This window comes from Anomaloglossus baeobatrachus, chromosome 3 (genome assembly GCF_048569485.1).
Source record: "Anomaloglossus baeobatrachus isolate aAnoBae1 chromosome 3, aAnoBae1.hap1, whole genome shotgun sequence".
Taxonomy (NCBI): domain Eukaryota; kingdom Metazoa; phylum Chordata; class Amphibia; order Anura; family Aromobatidae; genus Anomaloglossus; species Anomaloglossus baeobatrachus.
Window position 1 is genome coordinate 22,174,908 of NC_134355.1, and position 18,455 is coordinate 22,193,362.

At 45.4% G+C, this 18,455-nt stretch overlaps 1 protein-coding gene across 1 annotated transcript in view; it reads right to left on the bottom strand.

The window, feature by feature from the left end:
- Positions 1-9,103: 9,103 nt before the first annotated feature.
- Positions 9,104-18,455, bottom strand: part of LOC142297149 (calpain-2 catalytic subunit-like) — a 104,442-nt gene continuing 95,090 nt past the window's right edge. Inside the window, exons 28-30 of the mRNA XM_075341424.1 lie at positions 16,058-16,174; positions 14,612-14,667; positions 9,104-11,698 (exon numbers count right to left, since the gene is read on the bottom strand). Coding sequence (XP_075197539.1) covers positions 11,678-11,698; positions 14,612-14,667; positions 16,058-16,174 — 194 coding nt within the window. The 3' untranslated portion in view covers positions 9,104-11,677. The remainder of the gene's footprint in view (positions 11,699-14,611; positions 14,668-16,057; positions 16,175-18,455) is intronic.

Below are 18,455 nucleotides of genomic sequence, written 5' to 3' on the forward strand. Positions count from 1 at the left end.
CGGCACAGCAGTGGTATCAGTAGTATGATGAGTCCACCTCCTCTGCAGCACAGCAGTGGTATCAGTAGTATGATGAGTCCACCTCCTCTGCAGCACATCAGTGGTATCAGTAGTATGATGAGACCACCTCCTCTGCAGCACAGCAGTGGTATCAGTAGTATGATGAGTCCACCTCCTCTGCGGCACAGCAGTGGTATCAGTAGTATGATGAGACCACCTCCTCTGCAGCACAGCAGTGCTATCAGTAGTATGATGAGTCCACCTCCTCTGCAGCACATCAGTGGTATCAGTAGTATGATGAGACCACCTCCTCTGCAGCACAGCAGTGGTATCAGTAGTAGGATGAGTCCACCTCTTCTGCAGCACAGCAGTGGTATCAGTAGTATGATGAGACCACCTCCTCTGCGGCACAGCAGTGGTATCAGTAGTATGATGAGTCCACCTCCTCTGCAGCACAGCAGTGGCATCATTAGTATGATGAGACCACCTCCTCTGCAGCACAGCAGTGGTATCAGTAGTATGATGAGACCACCTCCTCTGCAGCACAGCAGTGGTATCAGTAGTAGGATGAGACCACCTCCTCTGCGGCACAGCAGTGGTATCAGTAGTATGATGAGACCACCTCCTCTGCAGCACAGCAGTGGTATCAGTAGTATGATGAGTCCACCTCCTCTGCAGCACAGCAGTGGTATCAGTAGCATGATGAGACCACCTCCTCTGCAGCACAGCAGTGGTATCAGTAGTATGATGAGTCCACCTCCTCTGCAGCACAGCAGTGGTATCAGTAGTATGATGAGTCCACCTCCTCTGCAGCACATCAGTGGTATCAGTAGTATGATGAGTCCACCTCCTCTGCAGCACAGCAGTGGTATCAGTAGTATGATGAGTCCACCTCCTCTGCAGCACAACAGTGGTATCAGTAGTGTGATGAGTCCACCTCCTCTGCGGCACAGCAGTGGTATCAGTAGCATGATGAGTCCACCTCCTCTGCAGCACAGCAGTGGTATCAGTAGTATGATGAGTCCACCTCCTCTGCAGCACAGCAGTGGTATCAGTAGTAGGATGAGACGACCTCCTCTGCGGCACAGCAGTGGTATCAGTAGTATGATGAGTCCACCTCCTCTGCAGCACAGCAGTGGTATCAGTAGTATGATGAGACCACCTCCTCTGCAGCACAGCAGTGGTATCAGTAGTATGATGAGACCACCTCCTCTGCGGCACAGCAGTGGTATCAGTAGTATGATGAGACCACCTCCTCTGCAGCACAGCAGTGGTATCAGTAGTATGATGAGACCACCTCCTCTGCAGCACAGCAGTGGTATCAGTAGTATGATGAGTCCACCTCCTCTGCAGCACAGCAGTGGCATCAGTAGTATGATGAGTCCACCTCCTCTGCGGCACAGCAGTGGTATCAGTAGTAGGATGAGTCCACCTCCTCTGCAGCACAGCAGTGGTATCAGTAGTATGATGAGTCCACCTCCTCTGCGGCACAGCAGTAGTATCAGTAGTATGATGAGTCCACCTCCTCTGCAGCACAGCAGTGGTATCAGTAGTATGATGAGTCCACCTCCTCTGCAGCACAGCAGTGGCATCAGTAGTATGATGAGACCACCTCCTCTGCAGCACAGCAGTGGTATCAGTAGTATGATGAGTCCACCTCCTCTGCAGCACAGCAGTGGTATCAGTAGTATGATGAGTCCACCTCCTCTGCAGCACAGCAGTGGTATCAGTAGCATGATGAGACCACCTCCTCTGCGGCACAGCAGTGGTATCAGTAGTATGATGAGACCACCTCCTCTGCAGCACAGCAGTGGTATCAGTAGTATGATGAGACCACCTCCTCTGCAGCACAGCAGTGGTATCAGTAGTATGATGAGTCCACCTCCTCTGCAGCACAGCAGTGGCATCAGTAGTATGATGAGTCCACCTCCTCTGCGGCACAGCAGTGGTATCAGTAGTAGGATGAGTCCACCTCCTCTGCAGCACAGCAGTGGTATCAGTAGTATGATGAGTCCACCTCCTCTGCGGCACAGCAGTAGTATCAGTAGTATGATGAGTCCACCTCCTCTGCAGCACAGCAGTGGTATCAGTAGTATGATGAGTCCACCTCCTCTGCAGCACAGCAGTGGTATCAGTAGCATGATGAGACCACCTCCTCTGCAGCACAGCAGTGGTATCAGTAGTATGATGAGTCCACCTCCTCTGCAGCACAGCAGTGGTATCAGTAGTATGATGAGTCCACCTCCTCTGCAGCACAGCAGTGGTATCAGTAGCATGATGAGACCACCTCCTCTGCAGCACAGCAGTGGTATCAGTAGTATGATGAGTCCACCTCCTCTGCAGCACAGCAGTGGTATCAGTAGTATGATGAGTCCACCTCCTCTGCAGCACAGCAGTGGTATCAGTAGTATGATGAGTCCACCTCCTCTGCAGCACAGCAGTGGTATCAGTAGTAGGATGAGTCCACCTCCTCTGCAGCACAGCAGTGGTATCAGTAGTGTGATGAGTCCACCTCCTCTGCAGCACAGCAGTGGTATCAGTAGTATGATGAGACCACCTCCTCTGCAGCACAGCAGTGGTATCAGTAGTATGATGAGACCACCTCCTCTGCAGCACAGCAGTGGTATCAGTAGTATGATGAGACCACCTCATCACACAGCGCTGCATGTTGGCACATTGAGGCTAGAAGCTGATTAGAGCTCATCTGTCCTCTCTGGGGCCCCGGACAGTCTAGGAGGGAGGCAATAAGCAGACGCCATTGCCAGGAATGACTGGTGCATTGTAAGCACAAAAATCTATTGCATGTAGTCACTTATGGCAATAGAGCGGTCTTTTTGTTTGACCTTTTTGTTAAGTAAAGCCCAGTCCTGCTCCATTTCCATAAGCATTTTAGGCTACTTTCACACTTGCATTCAGTGGATTTCGTCACTATGGAGAATAGCGCAGTCCGTTAACGCACTGCGCTATTCTCCATAAACTTGTATGGATGACGCACTGTAACGCAAGTGTCAGCGTTGATCCGCTGGACGACGCAGCGTCGTTATTTTGATGCTTCGTCGGGCGGAAGAAACGCAGCATGTAACGTTTTTTTGAGCAGCGCAATCCGTAGCTTTTCACTGCGCATGCTCTTTTTTTTTTTTTTAAACCACAAACTTTATTTTGTCTCTCTGTGGCCGAACGTTCAGCTGAGGGCCCGCCCGCCGGCATGTGAGAGCCCTCAGCTGAGCGCCCGGCCGCCGGCATGTGAGAGCCTTCAGCTGAGCACCCGGCCGCCGGCATGTGAGAGCCCTCAGCTGAACGCCCGCCCGCCGGCATGTGAGAGCCCTCAGCTGAGCACCCGGCCGCCGGCATGTGAGAGCCCTCAGCTGAGCACCCGGCCGCCGGTATGTGAGAGCCCTCAGCTGAGCACCCGGCCGCCGGTATGTGAGAGCCCTCAGCTGAGCACCCGGCTGCCGGTTGTTGAGAGCAATCAGCTGATCGTTCACAATAGTCTGCTGCAAGAAGAAAAAAAAATAAAAAAAAAATAAAAGCTTTCCGTTGTTTTGTACGATCCGTAGCATCCGTTGTGCCATTATATGCAACGCATCAGTTGCACCTGTCACACAACGCAATGCTACGGAAGCCGTCCAACGCAAGTGTGAAAGTAGCCTTATCCAAACACAGATGGAGCAACATTACTGCTCCCTCTAGTGGTGGAAAAAGTTATTGCAGCAATGAAATACTTGTCACTAAAGTCAAGCCTTGAAAATTAGATAAGTATTAGACGTAGGGAAATAAAACAAGGTCTTCTGCAGAATCCAGCAGTAATCAGACGAGTCCACAGAGAATGACGTCTTGATTGCCCCTGTAATCCATTCTGCGCTTCACGGCGCAGGATTAGTATTCAGATACATGCCAAGCAGTCAATGTTACCAAACTTAATGAGAATTGTGCAAACAGCGGGGTGTAGTTTTAGGCATTTTACAATTATCATCAAGTTGTGAAAGTTAATGTCCCCACGGATTCTATGGAATTGCTTTTGCATGATTGGAATAAGAATGCTATTCATTGCCGCCATCTTCATGATTTACAATTATCATCCTGAAAACGCATTTCATTATTTCAGGTTGCCAAATTTTTGTGTCCTTGTATTTTTTTAAGCTGCAGGAGGATAATAGATGTCACTCAGAATTCCTGCACATTTAAGAAAAAAAAAATGGAGGGGAAAAAAAGAGTAAAAATTAGGGCTGAGCGAGCGTGGTCGCCACTACTCAGTACTCCATGGAGCATCGGAATGCTTACGTATGCTCGTTACTCAGCCGAGTATCGCGGGTGCTCATGCGCCAGGCTCGAATCTCCGCACCGCATGCTTCGTGTCTGTTAGACAGCCAATCAACATGTAGAGATTGCCTACCATGCAGCCATGTTGGCTACTGGCATTACTGTGATTGGCCGGCAGCATCGCATCATTGAGTCTATATAAATCCCTATGACGCAAAGCTTGGCAAACTCTAATCCAGAAAAAGTGTAGGGATAGCTGCTGGAGGAGGGATTGGTTTGGATTACAGACATATAGTCAGGGATTATAGCTTTACAGTTCTTGCTTCTGCAACCTAAAACCAAACGTCCTTTATCAGAGCTCCAGCTATTATTTTGACTATTAATACCGTAAAATTTGCAGGTATATAACATCTTCCTAATTTAATATGCACAAGGTGTCACGTCCCCACCGGAGTCCACTCCTGCGACTTCTGTTCTAATCGCCAGACAACGCCATGTTCCAACCATGGATAGTGCTGGTTTTGGGAAAGGAGTCGGTGCCCGTGGCTCTGCAGAGTACAGGCTCCGCTCATCCACTAGGCTGGGTTTCCCTGGAACCTGCAGTACCACTGGCAGACTCTAGGTGGCGTGTGTCTTCCAGCTGAAGTTGCCACCTTTCACCTGCAGCCAGTGGGAAGACACCACACCCTTCTTATTCCCCCTCCTGTCACATGACAACTGCCAGAGATAGTTCTGTACTCCTAGTGTTTGTATTTTGATTCCTGTGCGCTGACCTTTGCTTGTTTTCTGACTACCCTCCTGCCTGTCGTTTTTGTACCTTGCTGCCAGTTCCGGATTTGACCTCTGCTTTGTCTCCTCACTACGCCCTTGCCTGACGATTCTGTTCCTGTTTAGCATCTCCTGGTTTTTCACCCTGCCTGATGACCACGGACTACAGCCTACCACAGGGCTGGGGCTCTGTGTAATTCCAAATTCCTGTATAGGGGTTAAAGGGTTGCAGAGTTCTTGGGGTCCTGCTTTGTGAGTGGCTTTTCTCTAGACTCCCCTTACAGCCAGTCTGAGTCTGTGGCAACAAGGGGAACAGCCCGAAGCAGTGGGTAAGTAGAAACTGCAACGTCTGCAGGAGCATGAGAAACATGGTCATCCACGAGACCTATCTTCTTGGAATCCCTATCCATGTGTCCCTCCTTTAAATTTTTGCCAGCCCTTGAAAATAGAGCATGAGTTTTCCTAGTCAAAGAGTCCAATTTCTTAACAATGGGAAAGCATTGTATTCTGTGGCCCTCCTCTATGTATCTTCAAGGGTGTATTGGAGTCCTTCCTACTAATTTTTGGCAGCCCTTGCAGATATTGCATTGGCTTAACTAGTCAAGGACTCTCACTTCTTAATAATGGGAAAAAAATATATTCTGAGGCCCTCCTCTACCTGTTTTCCAGTGTGTATTTCAATCCCTCCGTCTAATTATTGGCAGCCCTTGCACATAGTACATCAGCTTTACTAGTCTAGGAATCCCACTCCTTAATAGTGGGAAAAATAGTTTTCTGAGGCCCTCCTCTATGAGTCTTCTAGGGTGTATTGCAGTCCCTCCTTTTAATTTTTGGCAGCACTTGCACATAGCGCGTAGGCTTTAGGAGTCTAGAAGTCTTACGACCTTACAATTTTAATAGACTTTGTATGAGGCCCTCTTTACATCTAATACAAGGGTGTATCGTAGTGCCTCTTCCCTTTAATTTTTGGCAACTCATAAAATTATACACATAGGCTTTGTGAGGTTCAGAGTGTTTCCTTCAAAAATTAAACAGGATGTGTTTTACATTGTCACACACAAACCACAGGCCCAGATAATGTAGTAAAATGTTAATATTACATTTATGGGTGACTACAGGAGGTATAGTTTAATTTCCCCCTCTACTTTGTCATCTACTGTAGTCATAAGTGATGGGGAAATACAGTGAGAGATGGTGCCACAGGTGTGTCATGCTTGACAGACAGTCCTGTAGTTTCCGGCTGTAAAAAGTCGCAGTGTTTGGCTACACAAGCTGCTCTCTGACTTTCCCTTCTTCCCTGCTTGGGGTTTATCCCTTTCTCTTTAGGACCCTGCAGATTTCCTCACCTTTTCAGCTGTTAATCATCAGCACTTAACAGTGTCTTTAAATAGCTTCATTCCCCCTTACTCTATGCTGGTGATAGGTTTAAATATCATTTACAAGTCTTCAGTGCAAGCAGTCAGCTTGCATTCTGGAGAAACATAGTTGTTGAAGTTCTTCTCCCTGATTCATCTGGAGATAAGTTATTTGTTTACTTTCCCCTGTGTGTGCTCCCTTTATCTTCTTTAGGGCTTAGTGGGGTTGACTAAGTGCTCATTCCATCCGTTCCCTACCTAGGGCTCAGCTCAGGGTCAGGTATCCTGCTCAGCTCGCAGTGCAGAATCTATCTAGGGTGGTGAAGAAAGCCAGGGACCAGTGATGGGTTTGGCCAAAGGTCACCATCTCCCCCTTCTCTAGACAAAGGGTTTTCATTCATTTTCACCATTCGCTTGATACTTCCTCGTACCTAGTGAGACAGATGGCCCAGCTATTAAAGCTATATTCACAGGTTGCATTTTTGCTGCGGTTTTTTTGCAGCCTTTTTCGCATGCATTTTATGCAAATTGAAAGTTGGTTTTACATTACCGGCTATGATATTCCAGAAATTTCATACACACAATTGTTTTTTTTTTTTCCTTACTGAAATGGAAAACTGCTGCTTTTTTAATGTCATTTTTGCAGGGTTCTTTCAACATGAGAAAAACACAGCAACAACGCTGTGATTTTTCTACCCCTGCAGCCCTCTTGAGGAGGGTCTTCTGTAAAAATGCTCGACTTTCCCATTGACTTCCATTATGAGTTGGATTGTTCGGGTGCTCAATTCGAGTACCAAGTGTGGTTTTGAAACTCACCCGTCTGAGGGACAAATCCCACACCGCACAGGAGCTATGGACCAGGATGAAAGAACAGAGCGGCTGTTGCTGGTGAACCTCAAGTCCAGCTGGTGGGGTGCGATAACAGGCAAAATCCCATAGCAGTACTGAACCTAGGCAGTTTGATGCATATCTCTTGCCTGGTGCATGCGCTGAATTTGGTTTTGCAGAGATTCCTTAAAAGTTACCCACATACATCAGAGCTTCTGTGCGCACTTTCAGTATTCTCACCCTAATGCTGCTCATCTGTCTGTGCTGCAGGGTCACTTCGGCCTTCCCGCTCACCACCTCATATGCAATGTACCAACAAGGTGAAGCTCCACCCTGCATATTCTGGACAGGTCTACACAAGCAGCAGCTGGCAATAGTAAAGTTTCAGCCGTAGCATGCACGGGTGAGTCGCTCTGCAGAACACCACTTCACCAAGTGGGCCTCCATGCAGGACCTGTGTGTTGGGTTACACTTCTTTGAATACTCCACCAACATGGCCAGTGCTGATGATGCCCTCATCCCACTTGTATGCCTGCTTGAAAAAACGCTTGAGGCCATGATGGATGAAGTGATGGCAGAAGGCATGGTCAGTGTGTGCTAACTTTTTAAAATGGAAATGCCAGGCCACATCCTATGTGTCGCATGGACCATATCTCCCTGCTGTGCAAACACACTACGGGGAAATGAGGGGGGGAGATTGATGCCACTGTCCTGCTGTCTGCCTGAAAGGTTTTTAAATCTCAAGACTCCAAGATGGGTTTCAAAGTTGTGTTTTATCTGTACTGTGCAGGGGAATGGGAGCACCAGCCCTACGCCTGTCTCTCATCCACCTCTATATTTCTTATGTCAATAGTCTAGGAAGCTAATGCTTATGCCAAAACAGTAGGGCGGCAATGTAAAACATATTTTTGCTGTTTTGAAAGCTAGTCGACCCACCCTAAAGTTGTTTTCTCTGACTTATGTTTGGCCTCCCATTGAATTCAATAAGGTTCAAAAGGTTCATCGACCGGTTCAACGAAGTGTTTGAAGAACGTAGCATTTGTTCTGTAAAGCGGGCTTTACACGCTACAATATATCTTGCGATGTGTCGGGGGGGTCATGTCGTGACGCACATCCGACATCGTAAGTTACATTGTAACGTGTGACAGCTACGTGCGATTGCGATTGAACGTTAAAACGTTGATCACATGCACGTCATTCAATTGCTAAAAATTGAACATTAGGTTGTTCAATGTTCCCGAGGCAGCACACATCGCTCCGTGTGACACCCCGGGAACGATGAACAGATCTTACCTGCCTCCCGCGGCTCCCGCCGGCAATGTGGAAGGAAGGAGGTGGGCGGGATATTTATGTCCTGCTCATCTCCGCCCCTCTGCTTCTATTGGCCGGCTGCCGCGTGACGTCGCTGTGATGCCGAACGTCCCTCCCACTCCAGGAAGTGGATGTTCGCCGCCCACATCAAGGTCGTATGGACGGGTAAGTACATGTGACAGGAAATAATTGTTTGTGCGACACGTTCAACAAAATGAACGTGCCGCACATACGATGGGGGCGGGTCACATCACATACGATATCGTATGCGAAATCGTAACATGTAAAGCAGGCTTAAGGCTCGGCAAACCGAAATTTGAAAGGTTTCCTCATCTCTAATCAGGAAAGGTCTTCTAGCCTGATCATTGCTGTAAGTAATGCATGCAGCTTATTTGTTAGGTGGGGCCCACCAGTGAATTCACCGATTCACCGGTTGGCCAGTCCAAGCCTGTATGCACAATCTTTATAGCTGGAGGTTTGGCTCTTAAAAAATACTTTGTATAAATTATTTTAGAGAACATACTCAGACACAGCGTTTAATAACAATCTCTTTATTTACATCTATGATTATTACAGATTCTAATAAAAACAAACAATAAGTCAAGGACACAAAATACATCAAAAACACGTGAGTCTCCCTGAGAATCATTGATCTTTTGCAATGCTTACTCCATATCTGCAGCCCAAAGGAAAGTCCGAACGATGCTGTAGAGAAGAAGTGACCATGTGATACCATTGCTGGGCAAAGTCCTCGAGTCAGGTTTACTCTTGGCAGCCCCAGTATGGCTAATTTGAGAAGTCCTAGCTAGGGATACCCAACTATGAGCTCCATTTGCCTTAAATAGGCAAAGATAGCCCTGATGAGAAAATGCTATTAAATCCTGGGTGGAACGCGATTGGTCCAAGCTTTAACATGAAAATAAGGGCCAGCCCTATGGTCTAGTAGGCGATCACCCAATCTAAATCTACAATATGGGTGTGTTTGGAATTAGAACATAATAAATAGAGATGAGTGAATCGTTTGAAATTTTAATTCATGGTTTTGTCAGATTATATCTGAAACAATTGTTCAGTGTTTTATGACTTTATCTCCTTATTTCTGTTACTGAGCTGTGATGTCTTCTCATCATCCAGACTCACTACAATGCGGCCGCTGCATTCCCTAACTTTGCTTTTATACTGGCTATGTTTTTCCTTTCTGATTGGCTGTGCTACACCATGTTACCTGATAATTGCAAGGCATTATGGGGAAGCCCAAACGGCTATACATTAGGTCATGTAAGCCATCAATGGCTTTATGAAAAATGATAGTAGGCATTATCATAGCAATTTGCATGAATCATACATTTTCAATTTTACAGGATGCAGCAAATTTCTTAAAATTCAGATTAATTCGCTCATCTTTATTAATTAGGACTGAAATGAAAAGTTGTGCACATATTCTGCATAGCTAAAACATTAATGTTAAATAATTTTATTGACATAAGTATTTTAGTGCAGTTATTATATACAGTGGATATAAAAAGTTTACACACCCCTGTTAAAAAGTTTTTATCATGTAAAAAAAAAATCATACCAAGAAGAATAATTTTATAAATGTTTCCACCTTTTATTTCGGCCATTACTAAACTGAAATCTTTTTGGGTGGAAAAAAAAAAATAAAGAACTAAAATAATGTGTTTGTATAAACTGTCTGTGCACGCCTATACTAATACATTGTTGCCGTAAACTTTGAATTCAGCATTTCATTTTACCACCTTTCCTCACAGGCTGGACATATGACGAATGCTGGAGATTGTTGTCACATGCAGTACACAAACAGTACTGGCCAGAAATCCCTGCAGCTCCTTTAATGTTGCTGTAGTCAGTCTCCTAGACCTATTTTCTTCTCGTCTAGTAGGATGTCCAGTGCTAGGTAATATCACCGTTGGGCCAGCTTGAAAACACTTCTTGATGAAGTCTTCACAGTACCCATTGGTATATGTAATGCCTTGGAACTTTTTTTTGTATCCTTCTCCTGACTAGTAACTTTCAACAATGAGATCCCTTTGCTGTGTTGTCAGCTGTTTACAGACTATGGCTTTTGCTATAAAATGCAACTAAAAAAAGTCCGAAAATTCTGACTAGACAGCAAAAACTGTCATGATCCAGGCCGGTATCTGCCGCTGTGGTATCTCCGGCCTGGTCATGTCAGGGGTTAATTTCTCCCTGCCTCGTTCTGGTTTCTGGGACGCTATATCTGGGTACTGCATCTCTGGTTCAACGCCAGTGATAGTCTATGTTTCATAGTCTATGTAGCTGGCTCTGTTGAGGTACCCGATCTGTCCTGCCGTGCACCTTCTCCCGCCTTACCTGTGTCTGTCTTTTATTCCCCGGCCCCATCCCGCTTTCCATACCTTTGTTTGTAGTTTGGACTTACGCTCCCATCCCTGACTGGGCTCTGTCTCTCCCTTCGGCTTTCTCTGTTACCGTTTGGCTCCTGACCCCTTTGATTGCTTCTGACTCTGAGTTTGTTCACCCCTCGTGCATTGTTTTGCCTTCCTGTTGCTGACTCGGCTCTCTGACTACTCTGCTGCCACCTTGTGGTGACTCCGCTGTACTACTCCGGGCCACGTCATAGTGCACCTTGACAAAAACGTTATCGGCATTGTGGTGAAACACAACCATATCCATTATATCCACATTATATAGGTTTTGTTATTTATATTTCCTCCTCAAAATGATTTCAGTTTATTTCTCAACGGATTTGTGCAGATTACAGGCGACATTAAAGGTGGAAAAAGCCATCAAACAGGGAGCAATCATCGAAACGTTGCCCCTTTTTTTTAACTTTTTTTTTATCCAGCCACCTCCTCATCTCTTTTTAAAGTCCTCTTTTAGAACTGAGTTGTTTTTTATCCGCTCCTTTGTTTTTGCTAGTGTTACAGTCGATGTAGTCAGTTATGGTTCCAGCCACCCATCGAATCTGTGCCACTGCTCCAAAGAAGCCAGGTCTCTCAAATCTCAAAAAATTCAGATCCCCTAAAAATGTATTGGACGAGTTACATTTCTTGATGCCCATTTGTCGTTTTTGTTCTTGTGGACGCTTTTTTGAGTTTACACATGAATTCATCCTTTATAAAAGCAGAAGTGTTCATTGGGATTTGTGAAATATTCTACATCAATAACTGCAGCCACTGTTAAAAAAATAAAAAAAATAAAAATAAATTATTATACAGTATATAATATATACTCTCTATATATAAGTTTATTAAGACAAGTACATATGTTTAATGGTGCATTGGGGGTAATAATAAATATAATAATATTTATTTATTCATTTATATAGCGCTATTAATTCCATAGCACTTTACATACATTGGGAACACTGTCCCCATTGGGGCTCACAATCTAAATTCCCTATCAGTATGGTCTTTGGAGTGTGGGAGGAAACCGGAGACCCCGGAGGAAACCCACGCAAACACGAGGAGAACATACAAATTGGGAACATTACAATAAAAATGTACTAAATAAATTTGGATTTTTTTTTTTTTAAATATTTATTACAGATGAGAGAATAAATTGCCAGCACCCTGGGTCCACATTAGCGGCCATGTGATCTTCCTCCGGTGCTTCTTCTCATTTTTAGGCCTAGCGTGACATCATCATAGTAGAGTGATGCAAGCATCGGGTCGACCAATGAGAAGAGGACTAGGGAAGACCAGCAAGTAGGAGGCGGTTACCAGCGCCCCCATCCGGCCGCTGCGGACTACTGACATGGCCAATGGACCAGGGTTCTAAAAATTGATACTCTCATCTAAAATAATTAAAATAAAAAATCTAAGCGCTTTGTATATTTTTGGGTAAGATTAATATTAAATGTAAAATAAATAATAAAATAATATTAAATACACTTAAATAAAAAAAAAATAGACTGAACAATATGAAATGGTGTCACATTTATTCCAGAGATGATACATTTGGAACACTTTCAAACACGTTTGGCTAACCATACAATACATCTTGATTAACTTATTTTGAGGCATTTTTTTATTTTTTTGCTGACAAATTTTGACTAAATTTATACTTATATTTCAAACCCATTCTAGAGATGAGCGGATCAGGCAGAACCAATTTGCGCATTTTTTTTCCTGGCAAATTTGATTAGGAAAGAAGTAATTTTTCACAAATTTAATGACCCCATTATTATATTCTGGACTCTCAGAAAAAGTGTAATATGTAAAAATCATTATCCTCACTACACTGACCTCTCCGGCCCCTCCGCTCTCGGTGGAATCTTTGCTTCTCCTCCGCTCTCGGTGGAATGTTCGCGTGTCATGGCGCTCTGGAGGGTTCCGTGCGCGCACGCGGGAGATACAAAGATTCCATCCTGAGGGGAGGTGGACCTGAAGATTCCACGAGGACCAGACAGGTGGCAATGAGTATAACAATAGGGGGTTTTTTTTAACCTTTGGATGGCCCATTATGGTTCTGAAACTTGGCGGCCAGCAAATTTGAAGGCGAATTATAAGAAAAAAAATCAGCATTTTGGCAAATTCAAATTTTTGTAAGATTTGAGTATAATTCAATTCCTGATAACTTTATTTGCTCCTCTCTATTCCTCTCGTCTGAGCTAATTTCTAGCTGAATAAATCAAGTGCCCGAGTCCCTCCAGCATTTTTGGGTTTTTTTTCCACCACTGGAATGGTTCTTTTAATAATATAAGGTCCCTGCCCTCTACTTTTATACTTACCCTCTGGCATCTTCACCTTTTACTAATTCAGCTCCTATCCTGCGGCACCATCTTGTGACTGCAACTTCACACTGTAAATCAGAAGTTACATCACAAGCTCTAAATACAAGTCTATGACAGCCAGAACAAGGCTAATATAGACTTGTTTGGAAGACTAACTTCCACCGTGCTCTATGAAACACTAGCACTGCCGGCAGGTCACAAATCACAGGAGACTGACTGGAGGTAGAAAATGAAGATGGTGGCAGGTGAGTATAAGGCCTCTTTCACACGTACGTGTTTGGCCGTTTTCTCACATACCGGAGACACGTACACATGTAGAACTATGTATTCCTATGGTTTTGGACACACGTAAGTATTTGCGCACGGAACGTGTGTCTGTTCTGTACTTACGTGTGTCCGTGTGTTTCTCACGGCAACATGTCCATTTCTCTCCAGCATCACGGGTGTCACACGGAACGCAAATGTGTCACATGTAATGCAAAAGGACCACACGGATGTGTTCCGTGTGACACGCACCAGAGAAAAAAAAACAAAACTTTACTCCCCTTCTCCAGCCCTGCTGTCTCTGCCGCTGCTGTTACTTGCTTCCGACCGCCGCTCATTATGCTCCTTGCATATTCACTTCACTGCGGCCGGAAGCAGCAGCAGCGGGGAGTCGGCAGCACCACGGAAAGCAACGCCAGGGACAGGTGAGCAGAAAGTTCCCATTCTCCGTGTGTTATCACGGATAGCACACGGAGAACACACGTGTGCCATAAACAAAAAATGCTCCTTTGACACGTCCGTGAAACACGTGCATGATTTTCACGGATGTGTGAAAGAGGCCTAAGACAGGGCTCAGGTAACTTAAATTAGAAGCAACATTTAAAAAAAAAAAAAAAAAATGCCGGAAAGGATCTTTAATACAACAACAATAAAAATAAAATATTAAGACACTAATCTAATAAAAAAAAAAGAATAAATGTGACAATTTTCCACACGCTGGTCTGACCCTGTCGTACGTATGATCTTCTTTTTGGTATTAAGTTACTCATTTAATAATCTTTTTTTAAAGTATGTATAATTATTATTAGTAGTAATTTATTTTTAAAGGGAAAACATTATCATAAAAAAAGCTTTGAACCTGAATTCATAAACTGTGCCCAAATCTAAGCCAGGGATAAGGATGCAAATCTCCTGTTCAATCCTCGATTCCTTATTTACTAAGATTTCAGGTACTGCTGTGGAAAATGTCACCCAAAAATCAATATTGTTGTGAAAATATTCTAAATTTTCCCCTTTGCACTGAAATCCGCTGCAGCATAAATTGGCGCGCCATGAATACACCCATTCTGTCCCCCCGATAATCACCCACCTTGTCGAGCTGAACGTATGCTGATTTACCATCCGTTGACAGCTTGTAGAAGGTTTCTAAAAATATGGAAAAGAAAGTGTTAATTGTTGCTTTGTGATGCCCAGGGGCCGAATGTACAGGATTCGCCGACCAGAGACTGCCATTTTTCTTGGGCAAAATGCATTTTTCCGGTCCGTAAAAGTGCTACAACTTTCCACTATACTTTATTTTGGGATTTCTTACCATCTTCAAGAACATGCTTTATTTATTTTAATAGATTATTTGCATATTTAAATTTCCGGAGGAGCACTGTATGGCTTATAAGTTTCCTTACACCAGTTTGGCACTCTCTATCAGGAGAAACGTGCCCCCTTAAATCTCTAGTCAGAAGCCTGTCGCCTAGAAAAATTTAGAAATCCTGCTTTGCACTGAGGAGGTGCAACTCCCCGAAACACGTGTCTGCAAATGGAGATTCTGGTTTGGCTTTTTATCCTAAGTCATGTGACAAGCCTCTTAAAAGGTCGATATTGACTTCAGGGATTATTAAATCCAATAACTGGCACTAGATATACTCTTCCTCTCTGAAGAGGCTATTTGCATATAAAGAGGAACATTATTTATTTTAATAAATTATTTGCATATTTAAATTTCCAGAAAAGCACTGTATGGCTTATAGGTCTCCTTACACCAGTTTTGCACTCTCTATAAGAAGAAACGTGCCCCCTTAAATCTCTAGTCAGAGGCCTCTCGCCTAGAAAAATCAGAAATCCTGCTTTGCACTGAGGAGGTGCAATTCCACGAAACATGTGTCTGCAAATGGAGTTTCTGGTTTGGCTTTTTATCCTAAGTCATGTGACAAACCTCTTAAAAGGTCGATATTGAATTCAGGGATTATTAAATCCAATAGTCGGCACTAGATATACTCTTCCTCTCTGAAGAAGCTATTTGCATATAAACAGGAACATTCTTTATTTTAATAGATTATTTGCATATTTAAATTTCCTGAGGAGCATTGCATAGCCTATAAGTCTCCTTACACTGGTTTGGCACTCTCTATAAGGAGAAACATGCCCCCTTAGAAGCCTTTTGCCTAGCAAAATCAGATCTCCTGCTTTGCACTGAGGAGGATCAACACCCCCAAACACGTGTCTGCAAATGGAGTTGCTGGTTTGGCTTTTTATCCTAAGTCATGTGGCAAGCCTCATAAAAGGTCGATCTTCAAGGATTAATAAATCCAATAGTCGGCACCAGAAGTCTTCTTCCTCTCCTCTCTATGTATAATGCTTTACCAGAATGAAGATGTCACATCATGGCCGGTGGGCGCACGTGATTGCCTCAAAGTGTATAGTGATAAAATCATCAAGTCATTTGATGCTTGCGTATGTCTTAACACCCTCAAAATGCACACATTAGCCCTTTTGTGCCAGTTTATGGACATAATCCCAGCAGTGTTGCTCCAGAACTTACTTATAATGCCTTTCAGTCGGATCATACAGAGCATGTAGTTGACAAAACTCAATTTCCCCTGCGAGTCCGAATATCGAGCATAAAGCTGCTGCAGGAGTTCGTTCTGAACGTTGAGTCCTAGAGAATAATGCAAATAGTTATAAAAGAGCAACGATAGAAAACAGAAATTCTGTGCGCGCCTATATACTCAGTACTGAGCCAAACTGAACGAGATTCGGTCAGACCCAGAGGTGCGAGGTGGACTGTATTATTTTTATATTGAGCGTATATAGATCAAGGTACAAGTCCTTTTTTATTTTTAAATTTAAGACCACAAAAACAATTTGGGAAGTTTCTCCCTCTCACAAGTCACTGAGATCTATTTCAATAAAAGTGAATGGAAAATAGTAAGACCAGCATCAGTTCTGTTTGTTTGTTTGTTTGTTTTTTTAATCAGCTGCTTATCTGTGCCTCCACTTTACAGAACTGAATGAGTTACCCTAGTCTTACATTGCTAAAACTATATTTCTCAGAGCGCCCTGCTTCTCTTCAGTACTGCACCCTCCCACAGAGCCCTGCTTTTCCTCATTACTGCGTCCTCCCACAGAGCCATTCTTCTCCTCAGTACTGCACCCTTCCACAGAGCCATTCTTCTCCTCAGTACTGCACCCTTCCACAGAGCCATTCTTCTCCTCAGTACTGCACCCTCCCACAGAGCCCTACTTCTCTTCAATACTGCACCCGACACAGAGCCCTGCTTCTCCTCAGTTCTGCACCCTCCCAAAGATCCCTGCTTCTCCTTAGTACTGCACCCTCCCACAGAGCCCTGCTTCTCCTCATTACTGCACCCTCCCACAGCGCCATGCTTCTTCTCAGTACTGTACCCTCCCACAGCACCCTGCTTCTCCCCAGTTCTGCACCCTCCCACAGCGCACTGCCTCTCCTTAGTACTGCACCTTCCCACAATGCCCTGCTGCTCCTCAGTACTGCACCTTCCCATAGAGCCCTGCTTCTCCTCATTACTGCGTCCTCCCACAGAGCCGTTCTTCTCAGTACTGTACCCTCCCACAGCGCCATGCTTCTTCTCAGTACTGTACCCTCCCACAGCACCCTGCTTCTCCCCAGTTCTGCACCCTCCCACAGCGCACTGCCTCTCCTTAGTACTGCACCTTCCCACAATGCCCTGCTGCTCCTCAGTACTGCACCTTCCCATAGAGCCCTGCTTCTCCTCATTACTGCGTCCTCCCACAGAGCCGTTCTTCTCAGTACTGTACCCTCCCACAGAGCTTTACTTCTCCTCAGTACTGCACCCTCCCACAACGCCCAGCTTCTCCTCAGTACTGCACCCTCTCACAGAGCCCTACTTCTCTTCAATACTGCACCCTCACACAGAGCCCTGCTTCTCCTCAGTTCTGCACCCTCCCACAGTGCCCTGCTTCTCCTTAGTACTGCACCCTCCCACAGAGCCCTGCTTCTCCTCATTACTGCACCCTCCCACAGCGCCATGCTTCTTCTCAGTACTGTACCCTCCCACAGCACCCTGCTTCTCCTCAGTACTGCACCCTCCCACATTGCCCTGCTTCTCTTCAATACTGCCCCCTCCCACAGTGCCCTGCTTCTCCTTAGTACTGCACCCTCCCACAGTGCCCTGCTTCTCCTTAGTACTGCACCCTCCAACAGCACCCAGCTTCTCCTCAGTACTGCACCCTCCCACAGAGCCCTACTTCTCTTCAATACTGCACCCTCACACAGAGCCCTGCTTCTCCTCAGTTCTGCACCCTCTCACAGCACACAGCTTCTCCTTAGTACTGCACCCTCCCACAGAGCCCTACTTCTCTTCAATACTGCACCCCACACAGAGCCCTGCTTCTCCTCCCTTCTGCACCTTCCCACAGATCCCTGCTTCTCCTCAGTACTGCACCCTCCCACATCGCCCTGCTTCTCTTCAGTACTGCACCCTCCCACATTGCCCTGCTTCTCAGTACTGCAGCCCCCCACAGCGCCCAGCTTCTCCCTCAGTACTGCACCCTCCCACAGAGCCCTACTTTTCTTCAATACTGCACCCTCACACAGATCCCTGCTTCTCCTCAGTTCTGCACCCTCCCACAGTGCCCTGCTTCTCCTTAGTACTGCACCCTCCCACAGAGCCCTGTGTCTCCTCATTACTGCGTCCTCCCACAGAGCCATTCTTCTCAGTACTGCACCCTCCCACAGAGCCCTGCTTCTCCACAGTACTGCACCCTCCCACAGCGCCATGCTTCTTCTCAGTACTGTACCCTCCCACAGCACCCTGCTTCTCCCCAGTTCTGCACCCTCCCACAGCACCCTGATTCTCCTTAGTACTGCACCTTCCCACAATGCCCTGCTTCTCAGTACTGCACCTTCCCACAGAGCCCTGCTTCTCCTCAGTACTGCACCC